This window comes from Ochotona curzoniae, unplaced genomic scaffold, assembly GCF_017591425.1.
Source record: "Ochotona curzoniae isolate NIBS_2020 unplaced genomic scaffold, NIBS_Ocur_1.0 contig_1071, whole genome shotgun sequence".
Lineage (NCBI taxonomy): Eukaryota > Metazoa > Chordata > Mammalia > Lagomorpha > Ochotonidae > Ochotona > Ochotona curzoniae.
The window spans coordinates 16,753,811-16,775,967 of NW_024464939.1; the positions used below are offsets into that span (position 1 = coordinate 16,753,811).

The 22,157-nt window shown below is 46.4% G+C and overlaps 2 protein-coding genes across 7 annotated transcripts in view; one reads left to right on the top strand and one right to left on the bottom strand.

The window, feature by feature from the left end:
* TMEM70 (transmembrane protein 70) lies at window positions 1-13,576 on the bottom strand. Of its 5 annotated transcripts, none has more exons than XM_040994256.1 (3): window positions 13,219-13,576; window positions 6,636-6,744; window positions 1-517 (listed from the first exon to the last, which is right to left on the bottom strand). In XM_040994256.1, exons 1-3 carry the CDS (start codon window positions 13,273-13,275, stop codon window positions 63-65), a joined length of 621 nt encoding a protein of 206 aa, XP_040850190.1. In that variant the 5' UTR covers window positions 13,276-13,576; the 3' UTR covers window positions 1-62. The 5 variants fall into 5 exon arrangements, with proteins under 5 accessions (XP_040850190.1, XP_040850182.1, XP_040850177.1 ...); XM_040994248.1 differs by lacking the exon at window positions 13,219-13,576 and adding an exon at window positions 7,991-8,173 and having other exon boundaries at window positions 6,636-6,741; XM_040994243.1 differs by lacking the exon at window positions 13,219-13,576 and adding an exon at window positions 7,976-8,173 and having other exon boundaries at window positions 6,636-6,741.
* The window catches only part of ELOC (elongin C), a 24,056-nt gene continuing 15,470 nt past the window's right edge, over window positions 13,572-22,157 (top strand). The window contains exon 1 of one of the 2 annotated variants that reach the window (XM_040994282.1): window positions 13,572-13,764. The gene's annotated coding sequence lies outside the window, so the exon portion shown is untranslated. Of the gene's footprint in view, window positions 13,765-13,794; window positions 13,933-22,157 lie in introns of those variants that run through there. The other variant, XM_040994273.1, reaches the window with a different exon arrangement.

Genomic DNA, 22,157 nt, shown 5'->3' on the forward strand with positions numbered 1-22,157 from the left:
TTACATTAAATCAATTTATTGAAACATAAATCACTTTTAAGTACAAACAAAAATGATAAGCTCTATTTTTCATCCTTAAGCGGTTTCTTTTCACTGTCATCTTCCACACCAAAAGTGAATGGTTTGTCATAACCCATTAGATGGTTATAGTCTTCAGGGTTTGGAAAGAGCATTGGATTAACTAACAGTGATTTTCCTTTCGCATAAAAGGTGGTGAACACGTGTGCACTGTTTGGAATCTCCACGTCGCTCTGCTGAAACACCGTGCTGGTTTCTGAAAGTACAACGTTATAGGTTACGGCTCTGTAAGTGTCCGTCGTGGCCTCATGGTACAACCGGACAACGTAGCCTTTCGTCACGAAGTGAAGGAGTGCTGGGGTGATCAGAGTGAAGCTGCCGACGATGCCATAAAACAAGACTTGCAGAGGCAAGCTTCCAAATAAATTACTTTGGGCAAAAATGTACGGCAGAAATGCAAGACTGATCACACTTGTAGAGTAAGAGAAACATTTAACACCTAAAACGGGGGGAAAACAGGAAAGAATTACTACCTTCAATTTTTACATAAAAAAAACTAATCTGTCCTACTAATGCTTCCACTTTTATTTAAGTAAAAATAAGATCAGAGAACAAATACAGCATTTATCATAGGCCAGGTGGTTTTAAACATTTTATACAATTTACTCATGGGATCTACAGAGAAGCCCTATGATGTGTATAACGGGGATACACACTGTGCTAAAGCTCACTGGAATGAGAAACACGAGGCACTTAGCTGTATCCCCAACCTACCAAACTCAAATCAACACCACACTACTCCGCAGACCATTTACAATGAAATCTACATTTACAACGACATCTGCTTTAGCAGTGAACAGTCTCCACCTAAGATCTCCAACAGAAGAAAAATTAATTCAGACAGAAGATTATCCACACAATCACTCTCATTCTCAAAAACTCAATATTTAAACATAGAAATTTCTATGTCTAGACACAACAGAATTATAACAGCAAATTTTCAAAGAAATAATATGAGTAGGTAAGCAGGATTTGGAGAAGGTATTCAACTGCTATAGCAAGGAAAGGCATTCAAGTTAAAACTCTGAGACTTTATTTTTACCTATCACATTAGGAAGATTAAAATCAACGATTCTGGGGCCAGAGTTGTGGCAGACAGGTAAAGAAGCTACCTGCAAAGCCAGCCTCTCATATAGGTGCTGCTTTATGTCCCCAACATTCCACTTCCCATCCAGCTCCCTGTTAATGACCTGGAAGAAGTTCCTCACTCCTGGCTTTGGCCTGGCCCAGTCCCGCTGTTTGGCCCATCTGTAAGGTAAACTAGGGCCAGGTATAGTAGCCTAGCAGCTAAAGTCCTCGCCTTGCACATGCCAAGATCCCATATGGACACCAGTTCTAATCCCGGTGGCCCTGCTTCCCACCCAACTCCCTGCTTGTGGCCTGGGAATGCACTGGAGGACGTCCAAAGCCTCAGGACCCTGCACCCGTGTGGGAGACCCAGAAGAGGCTCCTGGCTCCTGGCTCCTGATCGGCTCAGCTCTGGCCATTGTGGCCACTTGGGGAGTGAACCAGTGCACAGCAGATCTTCCTCTCTGTATATCTGACTTTTCAATAAAAATAAACTTTTTTAAAAAAAGACTTAAAAAAAAAGTAAACCAGTAGATCGGAGATCGGTCTCTTCCTTTTAACTCTAATTATCTTTATATATGATATATTTTATTTTATTTCTTTAAAAAGATTTATCTATTTTTATTGCAAAGTCAGATAGATATACAGAGAGAAGAAACAGAGAGGAAGAGCTTCCATCCGATGATTCACTCCCCAAGTGAGCACAATGAATGGTGCTATGCCAATCCAAAGCTAAGAGCCTGGAGCTTCTTCCAGGTCTCCCACACAGGTGCAGGGTCCCAAAGCTTTAGCCATCCTCGACTGCTTTCCCAGGCCACAAGCAGGGAGCTGGATGGGAAGTAGAGCTGCTAGGATTAGAACCCGCGCCTATATGGGTTCCCGGAGCGTTCAAGGTGAGAACTTCAGCCACTAGGCCACCACGCTGGGCCTGATATATTTTACTTTTAACTGGAATGGCAGATTTGCAGAAAAAAAGAGAGACAGAGAGAAATCTCTTCCATCTGTTGGTTCACTCCTGAAGTGGCTGCAATGGCTGAAGCATTACAGCCATTTAGGGAGTGAACCAGCAAACAGATTTTCTTATTTCTCTATACATAACTCTGCTGCACAAATAAATAAATAATTTTTGAACCACATACTTAAAAATACCTGAAATGGTAAATATTAGTCATGGATATATCATCACAATAAAAAGATCAGGCACTGTGGCACAGCAGGCTAATCTCCACCCTGTGGCATTAGCATCCCAAATGGGTGCCAGTTCACGTCTCAGCTGCTGTACTCCAGCTCAGCCTAGTTTCTGCCTCCCAATTTTGAACCAGCCCAGCTCTACCCCTTGTAGCCATGTGGGGAGTGAATCAGCAGACAGAAGATCTCTATGTGTCTCCCTCTTTCTCTATGACTCTCTCTTTCAAATAAAGAGATTTTAGGGGAAAAATAATCAATGGAACAAAATGAAAAACAGAAATAAACATAATTACGCATGGGCATTTAGTATACGACCAAGACATAACCTAACAGCACTGGGTAAAACATGAATTTTTAAAATATTGTTGGATAACTGGCTAGCCAAACAGAAGCAGATAAATAATTTATTCCTCATAGCATACATCAAAAGAATTCTACATAGTCCCAAGGTTTAAGTATAAATATTACGAGCAGGCCTTTGGCTTCACAGCTCGGACATCTTCCTCCCACACTGAGCGCCAGTGCTTAACTCCTGGCTCTGGGCTCTACCTCCCCCTGCCAGCCTGCCAACCCCGAGAGCCGGGTGCCCTGCCGTCCTCAGGGAACTCTCTACGGTCTAATTGCACACCTCTGTGCATCTGTGTGCTGCCTGCTTTGCTCTGACTGGCCAATAACTAAAGAAACTCATTTAAAAAATTAAACAAATATAAAAACTAAAACTACAGAAAATACCTATGAATCCCTTTATCATCTGGGATAACAAAACCTTCAGAACTCAAAATACAGAAGCAACCAGAAAGAAACTGAAATGGAGGAGGGTACATTTTTAAAAATGTACATAAACAACATAAACAAAGTAGGGAGATAAACGAGAAGCAATATATTCAACCTATATCAAAAAGTTAATATTTCCACTATCTAAAGCATTAGTAGAATAAGAAAATCAACAAATTTAAGGGCATTTTAGCATACAGTCTTTAAACAGATAAAATTTGGCTTCACTCATAAGAAGCATATAATTAGATTGTTATTTTCTCCAAACTAGGAAAATCAAGTCTGAAGGCATTTTGTTAGTAAGTATGCAACAAAGAGCTCTAATACACAAAATTGTACCACATAATTCAAAAATTCAAAATAAAAACATATTAAAAGAAAAATAAACAACAAAGAGCTCTAATACACTGCTGCCGGCTGAAGGTTTAATTCTGTTCTCTTGGTCATGTTACAGTATTTCCTCCTTCTGTCTTCCCACATTAAGCTGTTATGACACTGGCACTTGGCAGTACCAAGAGAACCAAACTGCATCATATAGAAAAGTCTCCTCAGACCTTCCAAAATAAACACTTCATTTGCTTTCACTTTGTCACACTGTGTTCTCTGACAGTTCACATCCAGTCACATCAGAATGTGACCTTGTTTGGAAACAGGGTCTTTGCAGTTTAAATAGCGAGATCATACAGGATTAGTATGGGTCCTAAATTCAAGGGGAGTGCCCATTATAAAGACAGAAAGCATCATCCTAACCAGAGGGCCACCTGCAGACGGAGACAGCAGGAGTCACACAGCCCATTACCAGGGAAGGCTGGAAACTGCACAATGCTTCCCAGCAAGCCTGCAGGACAGCCTGGCCCTGTGACCTTCAAGTCACACATCCAGCCTCCAGAAGGGCAAGAAATAAACTCCCATTGTTTTTAAGTCACTTATTACAGAAGCCCAAGGAAATCAGTATAGGCTCCACTTTAACCTTCTACACTATCCAGGGTTCTCTATTCTTAGTGCCTTTGGCCAAATTACTACCAGTTCTGGAATGCCCTCCTTTTACACGGCTTCAAATGAAAATTCCACTCATGCTCAAAGGCCCTGCCGAGATGCCACCCTGTTGAGACAAACAGTTTTTGTTCTGACTCTCCAATCTGAAAATGATACATCTGCTTTCCTCAAGCCTATTCTCTAAGTCCTAACTAATTACCAGGATTATTTTAGGCATTCACCTTTTCTTTCCTATCAGACTCTAAGACTTTATATTGCCCTTAACTAACATCCCTGACACAATGTACAAGGAGTTTAGGGATAACACTGATAGGAAGTGCTGAAGTAATAATAACTGTAAACCAAAAGCCCTTGAGTGTCAGTAGACTTGGACTTCATCAATAAGGAGAATCTTCAAGAATGTTATCTCTATCTTAATTTCATTCCCTCAGGTTCTACATTGAAAAATAATACCAATACCTAATACACAAAGCGATTTTTAAATTAATCATAATATTGGGCCCAGCAGCATGGCCTGAACATGCTGGGATCCCATATGGGCGCCGGTTCTAATCCTGGCAGCTCCACTTCCCATCCAGCTCCCTGCTGTGGCCCGGTAAAGCAGTCGAGGACGGCCCGGGGCTTTGGGACCCTGAGACAGGACATCAGACACAAAGGCTTGATAATGGAATCACAAAATGACTCCAAAGAATTTCCTAAACTTCTAAATTTGGTTTCTCCAGTCTTTTCAGAACCCCACTCAATGGGATTATAATGTCTTCATTCCCAAAAAGTTTTAAATAGTAAAAATTATACTTTTTAAGGAATATGTATTTTTAATTTATTTGAAAGGCAGAATGACACAGAGAGAAAGTCTTTCATCCTCTGGGTCACTGCCCAAACGGCTACAATGACCAGCGCTAAGCCAGTCAAAGCCAGGACCCAAGAGCTATTTAATACACTGTCTTTTCTTGATAATTCTATCACCTGGAAAAGGCACAAAAATAAATATTAATTGCAAATGCTAAGATGATAGGAGCAAATGTATAAATTACATATTTTATAACTATAAAAGAAGCATCCTGCATTCATTTTAACTAACAAATTTAGAAATACCTGGAGCATGAGGTTGGTGAAGTGGTGTAATAGGCTAACTCTCCCTGTGTGGCCACTATACCATATGGGCACCAGTTCATGTCCTGGCTGCTCCACTTCCCATCCAGCTCCCTGCTTGTGGCCTGGGAAAGCAGCAGAGGACAGCACAAAGCCTTGGGACCCTGCACCCGCCTGGGAGACCCAGAAGAAGCTCCTGACTCCTGGCTTCAGATTGGCCAAGTTCTGGCCATTGTGGCCATTTGGGGAGTGGACCAGCAGCTGGAAGATCTCTTTCTCTCCTTCTGTCTATAAGTTTGCCTTTCAAATAAAAATATATATATATATCATTGGGGGAAAAAAATACACGAAGCAAAAATTAAAAAAAAAAAAATCCTGGATTGAGCAGGATCTGGCCTCCCAGACTCCTGCAGGTGTGCTAACCACAAAGTCTTGAGTTAACAGTTGATGGGCCAAGGTTGGAAACTTGATCTGATTATGGCATCTTAAAGGCAGCCTTGCTGAGTGGTCTTCAAGTCACAGGGGGCTTGTCCTAGGAAGTTCTCTTGGGTCTGTAAGTCCAGCATGCCTCCTGTGCCTCTCTGTGCTTCTTCATTTGCCATGTGTTCATCCCACCATCATCTTGCAGCCTCACCCAACACCTGCAGCTGTCTGCAGGGCCACCTTCTCCTGGATGTAACCCTCCAAAGTGCACAGCAAAGCAAAGCTGTTCCCTTCTAAGCTGCTCCTTGTTATTGAAAAACGGAACACATTCCCTGTCCCACTCTAAACACAACCATTCTTATGAGGTACTAGTCTGCACAAATACCATTTTCTGTTTTTATTTTGTTGTTAAATATCCCAAGATAGATGCCCAAAGGACAGAATCTTGAATGTTCAGCAACAAGATCACAAAATTATTATGCAAGCTTCAATCTCTTAAAAATGTAAAGGTCTCAGAGGCCCAGCATGATAGCATACCAGTTAAAGTCCTCATCTTGAACGCTCCAGGATCCCATATGGGCAACCGGTTCTAATTCCGGCTGCCTGTTTCCCATCCAGCTCTCTGCCTGTGGCCCAGGAAAGCAGTCAAGGACGGCCCAAAGCCTTGGAACCCTGCACCCCCGTGGGAGACCCAGAAGAAGCTCCTGGTTTTGGATTAGCTCAGCTCCAGCCGTTGCAGCTGCTTGGGGAGTGAATCATTAGATGGAATATCTTCCTCTCTGTCTCTTTTCCTCTCTGTATATCAGCCTTTCCAACAAAAATAAATAAATCTTTTTAAAAAATGTAAAGGTCTCAATCTCTGTATCTCATCAACTAAGCTCAATAAAACATGCACTTGTATAATTTTACTTTATGTCTTGCAATGAGGGATGCTAAGGCAAAAGGTAACATATGCTAAGACTCTTTTCCACAATGAAAAGCAAAATAAAGCACTACCCTCACTTTCAGTTACCCACCGAATACAGCCCGGGCCAGATTCCCAGTATAAATCAGTCTTCCATCTTCAGAATTGCTAACCTGTGTATGTAGGCATCGAACACATCCTTCCCAACAAACAGGCATCTGCTGAAACACAGACCAATGTCAAATTAGTACCTATGCATTTTTAGACCAACTTAAAAAAAATGTAATATATTGAAGAAAGATTGTCAAATGAGGAATTCTGTGAAGTGACAGAGCCACGTATATCAAACTGGCCATCAGAATGGCTTTCACTAATTCCAGTCACAACGGAGAGTCGTTTTAGAGCTTGCCAGGTTTGCAACCCAACTCTGGTTTTTAGATCTGGCATGACTTTGAGCAAGCAAAATAGTTTAGTGGGAGTTTCTTCCATGTCACTTGTTACTTAAATGCATTAACTTTGCAAAATAAAACACTTAAGTGTCTGAGTTGGAGTCCTGCCTCTGCTTCTATCCTAATTTCATGCCACTGCACACCCAGGGAGTGATGGTTCAAGTGCTTGGTTCCCTGCCCCACAAGCAGAAACTTGGACTGCACTAGGGAGTGAATGGGAGAGCTCTTTCTCTCTCTCTCTCTCTCCACCTTTCAAATAAATTAGCAGTTTTCAAACACATATAATGTAGATGTTATTTAAAAATAAGAAAGCAACATTTTCCTCAAAGGCCTTGTAAATACCTCACCTTCCTTTCCCACCCCACCCCACCCCATTCCTCCCGAGAAAAATGTTTTTAACTGAAATCTACACCGATTTTTGAGAAACAAGTTCCCTGAAAATGAAAATATTTGAAAATGAATTCTACAGCACCCGCACTTGTGAATGTTTAAAGACATGCTAGTTCTCACGTGGGTGTGTAATTAGATTCCAATTTCTACTTTAAGCATACCTTCCACCCGGTGTGCCAATTCTGACATTTCAGAAGACAGAATTGGGAGATAATTTGTTTAAAACAACGTGAAAGGATTAACGTCCACGGGGTTCCTTTTCCTAGGGTCCAAAGGAATGCCAACAAACAGAGCCACATAATAAAATGTGGCTCTAACTGCAGGACAAGCTGTCCTTTCCGTGCTATAATCAAGTACGGCACTGGCTTTCTTGCCAAATTAACCCAGCCGAGCGTCTACTAGGTGTAGAAAAGGAAGAAACCAAGTCACACAAACCGCCAAGTGTTGAACACACTCCCACGGCAGGTGTGGCCAGCCTCGCGGGCCCAGGGCCACCTAACCACCCGCCGTCCCCTGAGGCCTCCACCTGCTGCTCCTGCAAACCTCGCCAAGGACCGCCACGCGCCACGCACCACGCACCACGCACCACGCACTCCCAGTGCCCAGGCCTGACCCCGCGACGGCCGACCTGCGCTCGCCACGCGACGCCCCGCAGCGCCCCGCTCCCCCAGCGCCGGCTGATGGAGGCCGCCTCGGGGATCCGGAGCGCGGCGGCCGTCCATGGCGCCGTCCTCTTGGCGCCCAGGCGCAGTGCGGCGGCCGCCGCCGGGGAGCGCACGGCCCAGAGCAGCATGGTGTGCGGGAACCGCGGGGCCGAACAGCCTCCCGCCGCGCCGGATGGGCGGCCTGCGCGTGCGCCGGGCGCGGGGCGGCCTGCAGCCGGGCCAGTCACCGCGCGCGTTCCCGCCGGGCGCGATCCCGCCGGGCGCGTTCCCGCCGGGCGCGTTCCCGCCGGGCTCCTACCCGGACCCGACCGCGTCTGCCATGGCTGAGCCGGGCTGCTCGGGTCCTGGACCCTAGCAATCTCAGTAAGAGTGGGCAAAGTCAAAGCCTGGAGGCCAAAATGGAAATCCTTCATTCTCCTGGAAGCCATTTTCTGGGCCCGAGAGACTTCTTTACCCGAGGAATACCCTCAAATAGAAGAGAAACACCTAGGAGTGTAGCCGAATATGATGTAGTATCATCGAGCTATACCTACATAGAAAATGCTACGGTTGGGCCCGGCGTGGCCTAGTGGCTAGAGTCCTTGCCTTGAACGTGCCAAAATCCGATATGGGCGCCTGTTCTAATCCTGGCAGCCCCGCTTCCCATCCAGCTCCCTGCCTGTGGCCCAGGAAAGCAGTCGAGGACGGCCCAAAGCTTTGGGACCCTGCACCCACGTGGGAGACCTAGAAGAGGTTCCTGGCTTCGGATCGGCTCAGCTCTGGCCTTTGCGGCCACTTGGGGAGTGAATCATCGGACAGAAGATCTTCCTCTTTGTCTGCTTTCTGTATATCTGCCTTTCAGTAAAATAAAATAAATCTTTAACAAATGAGCACCTAACTAGTAGAGACATTTTGTCTACCACTGTTTCAGAGCTGTGGGTTTAATCTGGCATGCTATTTTGTATAGAACAGGAACAAACTCATAGTCATGATCATCTTGGCAGCTCCTAATGCTGCCTGCTCTGGGAGACATGGGCGTCCTCAGAAGGATAAAATGGTACTGTGGTGAGGTAGGCAGCTAGTTCAGGGTCACCAGCTTGGAAGTCACCCCCCTCCACCTAGGCGTTCCCTCCTGCCCACCTGTGACTCTCACTTATCACCTGAGAGGGGGCGGTACTGCATTGTTGTGTAACCACGCCCATCACAGGCCCCTATAAATGATAAGAAGAGGTTCTCTCCCTTGGTCCTGTTCTTCCATTGTTCTGGCACTCTGATTCTTGGCCCCCACTCCAGTACCTCTGAGGACAGGCCCCTGAGCATGGCTCCTGTGTGTCTGTATTCCTCACCCTCTGTTTACTGCTTGGGTGGGACAATGAAGATAGCAGTGATAAGATGATTTGTATTTCTAATGTGTGCACTATCAGGAATTCTGGGAGAGGTAAGGCTAGGCAATAATGGAATGTGGGCAGAGAAGCCATGGAAAGGTGAATGTCTGCAACTTTGTGTGTCCAGGTTATTCATTGCATGTCTCTCAGGATAACTTATATTGTTGGAGAAGTTGGGACATAGGTCTTCAGCTTAATGGATGGACTTCAGGGTAATGACCATTTGTTCCTTTAGGGGTTACAATTGGCTGGAATGCCACATGGGCTTGTGATTTGCCATTTCTAGTGGGCCCTGTTATCACCAAGCTTGGTTAATAAAGACTCCTTAATAAACCTTACACATGTCTAGCATGAGCTCGCGTGCACCTCACAACAGTACATTTTTATGAATACTTTAAAGGTTTTAAAAATTGTATTATTTCAGCAATAATGTTCCGCTCCGCTTGTTTATTCCCCTAAATAGCTACACTGGGGACGGCTGATCCTGTGCTAGGATCTCAGGCCAGGTCTCCCAGAGGGGTGGGAGGAACCCCGGCCCCTCATCCATGCTGAGTTCCTTGATGCAAGTGCTCAGAGACCTAGAAACATCCTGCCCTGGGGAGGGGGTGCCAAGGAAGCCTGTTGGGTGAGGCTCCCTGGCTTGGCCTAGAGTTAACCAGAGTCACAGTTAACACCAGAGGACCAGTAGGCAATGGAAACCCATCATGGGGCTGCAAGTGGTAATCCCTGCCAACCTGCTCTCCTGAAACCTGAGCGCCACTAATGGAAGAGGCACCTACTGTATGCTCTGCTCCTTTCATCAGACAGGCTTGGACCCAGCCTGCCTGCTGTTCACATCACTGCTGCCTCAGTGGCAGGAACCAGATCCTGGAGTCGCACCCAGGCATTACAGTATGCGATGTGGGTATCTGGACCTCCAGCTTCAGGGCTATCAATCAACTTTTATTTCCAAAGTGTCTACTAGAAACCTGCACAAAAAGTTTCAAAGCGGGCTCAGCGTGGTAGCATAGTGGCTAAAGTTCTCACCTTGAATGCCCCGGGATCCCATATAGGCACCAGTTCTAATCCTGGCAGCCTCACTTCCCATCAAGCTCCCTGTTTTGTGGGAGGGCAGTCGAGGATGACCCAAGGCCTTGGGAACCTGCACCTGTGTAGGAGATGCTGAGCAGACTCCAGGCTCCGGGTTTCAGGTCAGCTCAGCTCCAGCCCTTGCAGCTATCTTAAAAGTAAACCAGCAGATGGAGGATCTTTCTGTCTCTCCCTTTCTCTATAAGTCTGCCTTTTTATTAAAAATAAAGAAATCTTTAAAAAAGAAAAAAGTTTCTGATCATAGAATTAATATTGTAAATCACTGGGGGCACTCTACATATGTGGCATGCAACTTCCTAAAATAAGCAACACAACCTGAAAAGTGGTCTAGGCCTGCCTGCAGTTATGAAAACTGCTATTTTCTTTTTCTTAACTATTCATTTTTTCAATTGGAAAGTCAGATATACAGAGAGCAGGAGAGACAGAGAGGAAGATCTTCTGTCCACTGATTCACTCCCCAAGTAGCCACATGGCCTGAGCTGAGCTGATCTGAAGCTAGGAGCCAGGAGCCCCTTTTGGGTTTCCCATGAGGGTGCAGGGTCCCAAGGCTTTGGGCTGTCCTCGACTGTTTTCCCAGGCCATAAGCAAGGAACTGGATGGGAAGTGGGGCTGCCGGGATTAGAACCAGTGTTCATTTGGGATACCAGCATACGAGAATTTTAGCCAGTAGGTTTCTGCACTGGGCCCGAAAACTTCTATTTTCTTTTTGTTTTTTTTTCAAGATTTATTTTTATTATTTTCTTATTGGAAAGGCAGATATACAGAGAGGAGAGACATAGAGGAAGATCTTCCGTCCAATGATTCACTCCCCAAGTGAGCGCAACGGGCCGATGCTATGCTGGTCCGAAGCCAGGAGCCTCTTCCGGGTTTCCCACGCGGGTGCAGGGTCCCAAAGCTCTGGGCCGTCCTTGACTGCTTTCCCAGGCCACAGGCAGGGAGTTGGAAGGTAAGCGGGGCTTCTGGGATAGAACCGGCGCCCATATGGGATCCCGGGTGTGCAAGGCGAGGACCTTAACCACTTGTGCCACCACGCCGGGCCCCGAAAACTTCTATTTTCTCAAAGGAATATCTATTCACATTTTTGAAACTCTGATTCAGAATCATTCATATCACAAATAGCATCTACCATCTATTATTTTATTGACCTACATTTGAAATTTTCTTTTCATGTAAAGAATATTTTTTAATCTTTTGAGATAATCTAAATTTTTCATCTTCTGTCCTACAGATATACACATATATTTTTTTTTTGAAAGATATATTTCTTTTTATTGGAAAGGCAGATGTACAGATAGGAGGAGAGACAGAGAGGAAGATCTTCTGTCTGATGATTCACTCCCCAAGTGGCTGCAAGACTGGTGCTGCACCAATCCAAAGCCAAGAATCAGAAACTTCTCTGTGGGTCTTCCACGCGGGTGCAGGTTCCAAATGCTCTGGGCCGTCCTTGACTGCTTTCCCAGGCCACAAGCAGGGAGCTGGATGGGAAGTGGAGCTGCTGGGATTAGAACCGGTGCCCATATGGGATCCTGGCACATTGAAGGCGAGGACCTTAGCCACTATGCAGGCCATGTCCTTCAGATATAAGCAAACTAAATGACATTTTATTTATTTCAAGTTTCTAAATAATTAAATGGCATAATAATTAAAACCTGTGCTACAACATTATATGGAATTTTAACTTATTGTAAATGGATTTTCTAATTCTAGTACCTTGAAGACATACATACATTGATTATAAAACACTTCAGTGAGATATTATTGATACTAAGGCTGGTTTTCTTGTTTTCTATTTTGTTTACATCATATCTTTTTTTTTTAAAGATTTATTTAGTTTTTCTACTGGAAAGGGAGATTTACAGAGAGGAGAGACAGATGTTCTGTCTGCTGGTTCACTCCCCACGTGGCTGCAAGGGTCAGAGCTGGAGCTGAGTTTCTGCGTCTCCCGCATGGGTGCAGGGTCCCAAGGCTGTCCTCACCTGCTTTCCCAGGACACAAGCAGGGATGGGATGTGGACTAGCCAGGACATTAGTCGGTGCCCATGTGGGATCCCGGCAGTTACAGGTGAGCGTTTAGGCATTAGACTAAGGTGCCAGGTCCCTAAGGCTGTTTTAAAAGCATGACTCTCTGTGTCCCATGCATTTCTTCTTAAAGGTGCCATTTAAAGACGGAAATATCAGAAAATCAGAAAGGGTCCCACAGCCTCCTCTTCTGCTCTTCAACACTGCTCTTCCCTTACCAAGCTCTATTTTAAACCAGCATATAAAAAGGAAAGAAAAAAAAAAAGCTGAGGATTTTCACAAAGGCTCTGAAAATGTGGGACAGTGTGTCCTTTTTTTTTTTTTTTTTTTTTTTGACAGCTAATTCTACAAAAGCAATACCTTTTTATAAGCCATATCAACTAAGAAGCCTATTCGGCAAAAATTCCTCATTACACAAGAGCGTGGAGTTGCACAATCTGCGAGGGTGTCTTGGCCCTGACATTCTCTTCGTGCCTCACTCGCCGAAAACAGGGGAGGGAGAGCTTTATTTAGCTGTTTCAGCCTTCCTGGAAAGAAGCCTGACTATCAAACCACAGGAAAGCCAGGATAGAGAGTGTGTGTGGGAGGCGTGCAGGCAGGAATGCAAGGAGGACCGCTCAGCATGAGTAACCTGGGCGGGAGAGTGAGGCGAGACCCCCGAGCGCAGGGGAAGGCGCGGGGCGGGGCGGCGGCCAGCTTTCAGTAAACACGGAACCCTACCGGGAACAGAGGAAACGGGCCCCGGAGAGCGCGGCAGCTCAGACGCCCATCGCGCATCGCTGCGTCCCACAAACGCCAGCCGCCACCTGTCAGGCGCACAGTCTTGTTAGCATAGGAAGCACACGTTCACACCACGTCCTTCAAAGCCCTCCACTTGTAGCTATACCCGGATCCAAGAGGCAGGGACCACCGCTACCACCCACCACTCCAAGCCGGAACACGAAGTAGGAGAAACTACAAGCCCCAGGATGCAGTGCTGCTTCGGGCCAAGCACCCACAGAACCCCACCCCAGTCCGCCCGAGAAACTACAAATCCCAGGATGCAGTGCTTCCTGGACTTCCAAGCGCCTCTTGGAGGATGCGGTCCTTGCAGGAACGGAGCCGGTGAGCACTGCATGATGGGAACCCAGACATCCAAGAATCGGATTGGATGCGATCTGCCGGGTGGGGGGGAGCACTCAACGCTCCTGAGTGTCACCGGGAAGAAGGAAGGCGGGAGATATTGTACGCACTTCCTGCGGGCGGAAGTCGGGGAAAGAATCCCAGGTAAGTCATCTCCCGCGCGTCGCCGCCAGTGGCTGTGACCCGACGGAAGTGATTCCTTCGACCGCCCCGGAAGCCGCCGGGCTAGGGGCGGGGGGCGGCCCTGAGCAGGGGCTGTGGCGGTTCGCGGGGACCCGGCTGCGGTGGCTGCGCTCGCTGCGGGGCTGCGGAGTGAGTCCGGGGCTGGGGTCGGGGCGCGGGCAGGGCACGGCGGCGCCCAGCGTCCCCGGGCTCCCCGCTCGCGACCGGGCAGGGGCGAGGAGGCCCGGGGCCCTCTCCTGGCGTCGCGGTCGGGTGTGGAAGGAGGGCGGCAGCGGTGAGACCGCGTCTGGCCGGGGCTAGGGCGCCGAGGGTGGAGCTGGCAGCATGGCAACCCCGTCGCTGGTGCTTTTCGGCTTTCCTCCTGTGAGTTGAGACGCGTGCATTTCAGTCTCGGGTTACCCCACTTCTAGCTCCGGAACCCGGCGAAGTTTACCTTCTGGGCAACTTGTTGGGTGGCCAGGGGCTTTTGTGCCTCCATCTGAAAGGAAGAGGCAGCTCGTGTCAAGTGCCCCGCCGATTTTCTCACAGGGGATTGTACTATAACGTCTTTAGTAACGTGACTATGGGGTTTCTGTCCCAATTGCCCCCAGTAGTTATACTCTGCACTTTTTTTTTTTTAATTCTGTGAGTCAGTTGTAATCCTGTTACTGGTAAAAATCTCACTTTTGAAACTACCGAATTTGCTTTTTCTTCTCCAAATGGGTTTTTCTTTTTGGTTCAGTGGACTAAAATGATAAAGCAGTGACCTTGGGTACACTGTATTGTAACATCGTAGCTCAGACTTGAGTTTATTCATCACAGGGAGGAAAAGCCAAAGTGTCTGCCCACGGGGATATTTGCTTTTATTGCCAGTGGTGATTTGGGGTTCCTAGCTTTTAAAATGAGTATCCTTTTTTTCCTTTTTACTTATAAGATTTATTTAATAACTACCATCCCAAGAATGCACATGTGTACGTAAACATACTTATCTCAGATTGCAGAGAATCAGTTACATAATGCTGTAAGATGGTCAGGCAGTACTTAAGGCTAGAACCAAGTTCTAAAGAGGCACTTCTTGGATTCTTATAAGCTTGTCTTGGCTTTTGTGTGTGTGTTTAGTACTGGAAAGTAAACCAACCAAGTTTTATGAATTTAGTTACCTAGGGGTTAAAGCATTTCAGCAAACCTGCTGTGCTAAATGCTTTGCTTTTCACTGTTAAATAAGATCAGGGGAAGCTTACTCAGTGATGCCTGAAATACCAAGGCTTGGTGATAAGCAAATTGGTAGGAGGTATGCTAAGTATTCTCAACTTCTCTCTGTTGGTTTTAAAGGTAGAAGGACAGAGGCCCCACCGCCCACAGCAGCAGCAGCTGAGCCAGGCTGAGCTGGAGGCCCATCCCTGTGATGAATAAACTCAAGAACTGAACCCAGAGCTTACACGGGGCTGGCAGGAACCCAGGGGCCTTAGCCACAGGAAATAGGATGCGCAGAGCCTGTGGCCTGTGAAAGCAGCTGAGGACGACCCAAAGCCTTGGGACCCTGCACCAATGTGGGAGAGCCAGAAGTAGATTCTGGCTCCTGGCTCCAGATTGGCTCAGCTCTGGCTGTTGTGGCCACTTGGGGACTGAACCAGCAGAGGGAAGATCTTTCTTTCTCTCTACTTCTCTCTGTAAATCTTCCTTTCCAATTTGAAAAAAAAGAGATATATGTGTAAGAAAAGGTAATTTTGTGAATTGCTAAATGTGAAGAAAATAAAATGAGGAATGACTACTTAAAGGAGCTGATGTTTTGCTCGGTGACCTAAACAATAAGAAAGATTTACAAGAATTGCCTTAGCCTAAAGTGCATGTGAGAAACCTTGAAGCAGCAGTAAACTTGACCTACTTAGAGAATACTAAGAAGGCCAGTCTGGCTGCAGCGTAGGGCAGAAAGAGTGTTGGAGGTAAGGTCCCAGTGGATAGCAAACGAGTAAGAGGAAGCATCTGGAGTCCTTGTTTGGGGAGCGGCATGTTCACTAGATGGTTGCTGGGTGGGGAACAGCAGCCATGAGGAACATGGGGCAACCAGCAGGCCAGCAGGCTTTGTCACAGTCCCTTTGAGACAGGGTAGCCTAAAGTAGAGGTGGAAAACTGCAAGTTGCTGAGAGCTGATCTGGCATCAGGTAGCTCCTGCATCTGAGTGAACAGAAGTATGACTTATTTATATAGTTATTTAGTTAAACATTTATTTTATTGGACTGTCAGATATACAAAGTGGAGAGACAGAGAGGAAGACCTGTCCACTGATTCACTCCCCAAGTGACCACAACAGCTGGAGCTGAGCCAATCCAAAGCCAGGAGCCCGGAGCCTCTCCTGGGTCTTTCACATGGGTGCAGGGTCTCAAGGCATTGGGCCATCCTTGACTGCTCTCCCAGGACACAAGCAGGGAACTGGGTGGAAAGTGTAGCAGCTGGGGCATGAACCGGCACCCCTGTGGGATGCCAGCTCTTACAAGTGAAAGGTTAGCCGATTGAGTCGTCATGCTTGCCCCAGTGCTTTTTTTTTTTTTTTTTTATAAATGCTTTATTGAAGAGGAGCCTACAGTTCAGGATACTGTGTTAATCAATAGTATTTTACACTCAGCTGTATGCTTGGGTTATTGTGAGCAAGACAACACAGGAAGGGCCAAGGAAGAGGGAGAGGAAGACTAATATGGGTCTAACAGCCTTATAGAAGATGCCGGGGGCCAGCCACTTAACCTCTCTCAGTGTGTGTGCTCTTCCAGATTTAACCTGATCTAAGAGGGTAAATATAATAACCTTTAGATATGTTTTAAAAGGTTTATTTTTGTTTGAAAGACAAGAAGGAGAGGCGGAGAGAAAGGCCCTTCATCTGCTAGTTTTCTTCCCAAACAGTGATAGTGGCCCTCGGAGCTGGACTGAACCAAAGCCAGGAACCTAGAATCCCTTTCAGGTCTCACAAGTTGGTGCAGGAGCCCAAGAACTTGGGCCGTCTCTCTCTTCCTTCCCAGGCACATAGCAGGGAGTTGAAGCAGCTGGGACTCAAACCAGCGACCATGTGGGATGCTGGCACCGCAGATGGAGGATTAACCTACTGCAACATGGCACCAGCCCCTAGATTTGTTGCTTTTAAGTATGCCCTTTTATATATTCAGTACGTCCATGTAAAAAAATAGGCATATGTGTTTAACAAAGAAAAAGTTCACATTGAGAATTAGTTTTTACAAGTTTGGGTGCCTGAAGGAACTAAGCTTTACTAGTCCACCTTTCGTTTCCACAGGCTTAAATGTCTTTAACTTTCCTATTTGCTTCAGGAACAAGCTAGTATGAAATTAGCGGTACCTTATCGATGCCTACAGAAGTATATAGTTTTGTTTTTAAGAGAAAAGCTGATGGTGGCCCCAGTGTTTTAACTTCTTTATACTTGAAACCCCTTAGGAAATCGGATAAAAACTGTGAACCTTCTCACCCCCTTTACCTTGAACTGCACATCTGCACAGAACATTTGCTTGTTCAAGGGTTTCAGAGTTTACTGCTTCTTAATCATGAATATCTTCAAGTAAGGGACTGCCGATTAAGAACCTGCTAAAATGGAGTCTGCAAGTAGCAATCAACCACAAGGCAGCCAAATCTGGCCCACCATCTGTTTTTGTCCTAGCCATAAGGCAGGAATAGTTTAGACATTTTTTAGTGGTTAAATAGAAATTTTAAGGAAGAATATTTTACCACTAGTGAAAATTACGTGAAATCCAAGTTCCATTCCCCAAAATAAAGTTTTCTTGGAACATAACCATACTAATTGTTTATATCATGCCAGTGGCTGCTTCTGCACTCCATTCAGAGCTGGAGTAATTGTGACAAGGACCTTATAGCCTGCCTAAGCATAAGCATTTATCACCTGGTCCCTGACAGAACAAATGTGCTGTTTCACCCCCAAAAAGTGAGCTCCGGTTTGGCATTGGGTTGTTTGAGGCCAAGCATGTGGCCAACGATCCCTGGCACAGGGCAGGGAAGTAACCTCACCCAAAGAGACAAATTCCCCCAGCAAAAAATTGGCCAGGGGTACAGGAGGATTCTAGACCGTTTTTCAGCTTTTAGCAAGAGAAGGTTAGGCTGCTGCCTGGGACGCCTCATCCCCAGTCAGGATGTGCCATCCCCAGCCTAGTTCCCTGGTTTGAGTCCCTGCTCTCTGCTTTCACACCAACTACATGCTACTGTGTATCCTGGGACCAGCAGGTAATGGCTCAAGTACTGGAGTTCCTGCCACTCTCACGGGAAACCTGGATGGAGTTTGTGACTCGTCTTCAGTGGGGTCCAGTACTTTCTGTCACAGGCATTTGAGGGAGTGAGCCAGACAACAAATCAAAAAGACTATATTTTGAGTAGAACTGAAATATAGCGCTCATGAATGATAAATAGCAACAGAATGGCTTGGTAGGACAGGTGAACCAGGATGGTATAGCAAGGAAGTGCCAGCTCTGGTGTTCGCTAGTACACTAAGTAACCAAGATCTGTGTGTTTCCCCATCCTGCTCCTGCTCGTTACTGCCCTGCTCTTTGGCCTCTCCCTACACTGCCTCTGACTTCTGACCAAACTGGTCTCCTTGTTCGCCCTCCTCAAGGCCCACCTGTTTGTGATTCACTCCCTGCAGAGCTGCAGGTCTGGGTCTCAGTGACCTCTTTGTGTAGGAAACATGCTTCCCTCTCCTAGTCTCTTCACCTCACCCTCCTGCGTTCCTCCCCATAGCACTTCTGCCATCTCGGGCATTGCTTTGGTGTTGTCCAGGAGGGTAGACGCTTTAGTTTTTATCTCTCTGTTTCTGGCACACTAGCCCCTCAGTAAATTGTTGAATAAGTGCACTTGTAAGTGGGTTTCCAATAACCCTGTTCCCTTTATACCCCCACGCTGTGTCACCTGGCTCCTTATGTTTACACCGCCTGCACCACTCTCCCTCCAGAGATCCAGATCAGAACAGTGTGCTTGTTCTGGCTCTGCACAGGTCAGCTGGTGTGGAGCTCTGATCCTGCAGTTCCTTTCCTTGGGACGACCAACTCTCAGCCCTCTGTGAAGGATCTGCAGACACAAAGGATTTGAGATTAATTTTATTATCATTATGTCTCTTTTCAAAGGTGAATCACAAAACCGCATTGCATTGGTGAGATTTTTGGAGTTAGGAAACCAAACATTCAGAAAAAGTAATTCATTTTATTAATTGGAAAGTCAGATATACAAAGAGGAGGAGAGACAGAGAGGAAGATCTTCTGTCCAATGATTCATTCCCCAAGCAGCGCAATGGCAAAAGCTGCACTGATCAGAAGCCAGGATCCCAGAGCATCTTCTGGGTCTCCCACGTGGGTGAAAGGTCCTTAGGCTTTGGGCCGTCCTCAACTGCCTCCCCAGGCCACAGACAGGGAGCTGGATAGGAAGTGGAGCTGCCAGTATTAGAACCAGTGCCCATATGGGATCCTGGTGCGTTCAAGGCAAGAACTTTAGCCGCAGGCCCCAGGCCTGTTAGCCTTATTTTTAAAAATTGAAGTGTAGGGTGCCCAGCACTGTAGCCTAGTGGCTAAAGTCCTCATCTTGCATACACCTGGATTCTATATGGGCACTGGTTCATGTCCCAGCAGCCCTGCTTCCCACCCAGCTCCCCGCTTGTGGCCTGGGAAAGCAGTCAAGGATGGCCAAAGGGACCCTGCACCCATGCGGGAGACTCAGAGGAGGCTCCTACCTTTTGCATCAGTGCGACTCTGGCTGTGTGGCTACTTGGGGAGTGAATCTACAGACAGAAGATCTTTCTCTCTGTATCTCTGACTGTCCAATAAAAACAAATAAATCTTTTTTAAAATTGAAGTACAGACAATATTCAGTAAAATGGTCATTGAAACATTTAGTTTTGATTGTCTAGGAAGACTGTACTATTTTGTTACTGCAAAAAGTTGATCACTCCGGGCCCGGCGCGGTGGTGCAAGTGGTTAAGGTCCTCGCCTTGCACGCCCGGGATCCCATATGGGCGCCGGTTCTATCCCGGCAGCCCCGCTTCCCTTCCAGCTCCCTGCCTGCGGCCCGGAAGAGGCTCCTAGCTTCGGATCGGCATAGCATGGGCCGTTGCGCTCACTTGGGGAGTGAATCATCGGACGGAAGATCTTCCTCTCTGTCTCTCCTCTCTGTATATCAGCCTTTCCAATAAAAAATTAATAAAAAATAAATCTTTAAAAAAAAAGATTTAACAAAAAAAAAAAAGTTGATCACTCCTTCTTAATGACCTCTACAATCGGAAGCAACCACTTCCATGCCTCCGTAGGTTTGTTTTGCTTATTATGTAATTTCATGTTAATGGAATATTTTATTGTGACTGATATTCTTTTGTGTAGGTATATCATAGCTTATCCAATCCTCTTATGATGGACATGTAGGTAGTTTCTTTTCCAGTCACTAGAGCTGCTGTGAGCATTTTTGTGGACAAACTACTTGGTATTTGTTGGGCCAGTGCTGCAGAATGGTGTTGCCTGGCTCCAGCTCGGGCTTTGCCCCAGTCAAGTCCTTGCTAGCCTGGACATGAAGGAGTACGCTAGTAGAGAGTGTGGATATATGGATGCTGTTTCTGCCTCTGTCTGCCTCTCAAATACTTTTCTCTCTTTATGACTTATTTATTTTTATTGGAAAGTCAGATATACAGAGTGGAGGAGAGACAGAGAAGATCTTCCATCCAATGATTCACTCCCCAAGCAAGCGCAATGGCCGATGCTATGCTGATCCAAAGCCAGAAGCCAGGAAATTCCTCCAGGTCTCTCACGTGGGTGCAGGGTCCCAAGGACTTCGGTTGTCCTCAACTGCTTTCCCAGGCCATAAGCAAGGAGCTGGATGGGAAGTGGAGCTGCCAGGATTAGAACCGGCGCCCATATTGGGTCCTTTTGTGTTTAAGGCAATGATACTAGCTGACTTTAGCCACTACGCTATCACGCTGGGCTCTCTTTATATATAGATAATTTTATTTTTAATGATTTTTACAAAATTGATTAGGATGGTAAGGGTCAAGGGCTACAGGAAGATGGGTGAGATCACCATTTCCACATGCTCTGTTTTTCCTTTCTGTCTGGACGGAGGAGGGAGATAACAGGAGAAGCCACACCCAGCCTCCCAATCACCCCTTGGTCTTCAATGTGGGGCATGCTGTGAGGGCATTGCTCAAGAGGCTTTATTAGTTCAGCAGTTCTGAATTACTGCAAATCTCCAGGCACGACGAAATTTCTCCATAATCCACTGGCTGACTTAGTCTACCTTAGTGTTTCCACTTGCTCAGATTTTCACTGCCAGCATTTGGCTGGAGTAGTTGATTGGTTTGTTCTGTCCTCCATCTTCTGTTGTGGTCCCGGGTCTCCTCTGCAGGCTCCAATGAACTGCCATATCCTCCATGTGCACCTGGGTATGCTGTCCACTGCTCCATCTGGGCCACTGAGGAGGCCCAGCTCTGACAGATGGACTCCATGGTCAGAACATGGAACCTGCAATTCTCTCCATTTGGGGGTTCTGAGTCCAGTGGTTCAGCTGAGAAAATCCCCAAAGAAACTTAGTCTGAGACGATCCCAGACCTGACCTTGTATGTTCTTGCCAATACAGGGTCTGGCATGGTCCGGCACAGTTCGTCACCCCAATCAGTTTATGCACATGCTGGTGGTTGCACTTCTGTCTGTTTTTAGAAGCTAAGGGATTAGTTCTGGTGGTTATCTTCAGCTTCAAATTTCTTGTCAATATTTTACATATTTTTTTTTCTTTTATATATTTAGTGGAAGGTCAGATTTGCAGAGAAGGGGAGAGACAGAGAAAAAGGTCTTCCATCCATTGGTTCACTCCCCAAGTGGCCACAAAGGCTGGGGCTGAACTGAAGTGAAGCCAGGAGCCAGGAGCTTCCTCCAGGTCTCCCACACGGGTGCAGGGTCCCAAGGCTTTGGGCCGTCCTTGACTGCTTTCTAGGCCACAAGCAGGGAGCTGGATGGAAGTGGAGCTTGCCATGACATGTACCCGTACCCACATGGAATCCCTGCAAATAAAAGGTGAGGACTTTAGCCAGTAGTCTACTTGTGCTGGGTCCATAAATAGATTTTTTTCCCTAATAAAGTTTATTTCAGTGCAAAGGATTTTTTAAGTCTCTGCATAAGTTTTTCAACATTTTTTTCTTTGAAACAGAGTTTTAGATAGGAGAGACAGAGATCTTTTGTCTGCTGGTTCACTTCCTAGATGGCTACAATGGACAGGGTTGGACTAGGCCAGAGCCAGGAATTTCTTCCAGATCTCCCACATGGGCCACAAGGCCCCAAGTACTTGGACCATCTTCTGCTTTTCCCAGGAGATTAGCAGGGAGCTCAGTCAGAAGTGGA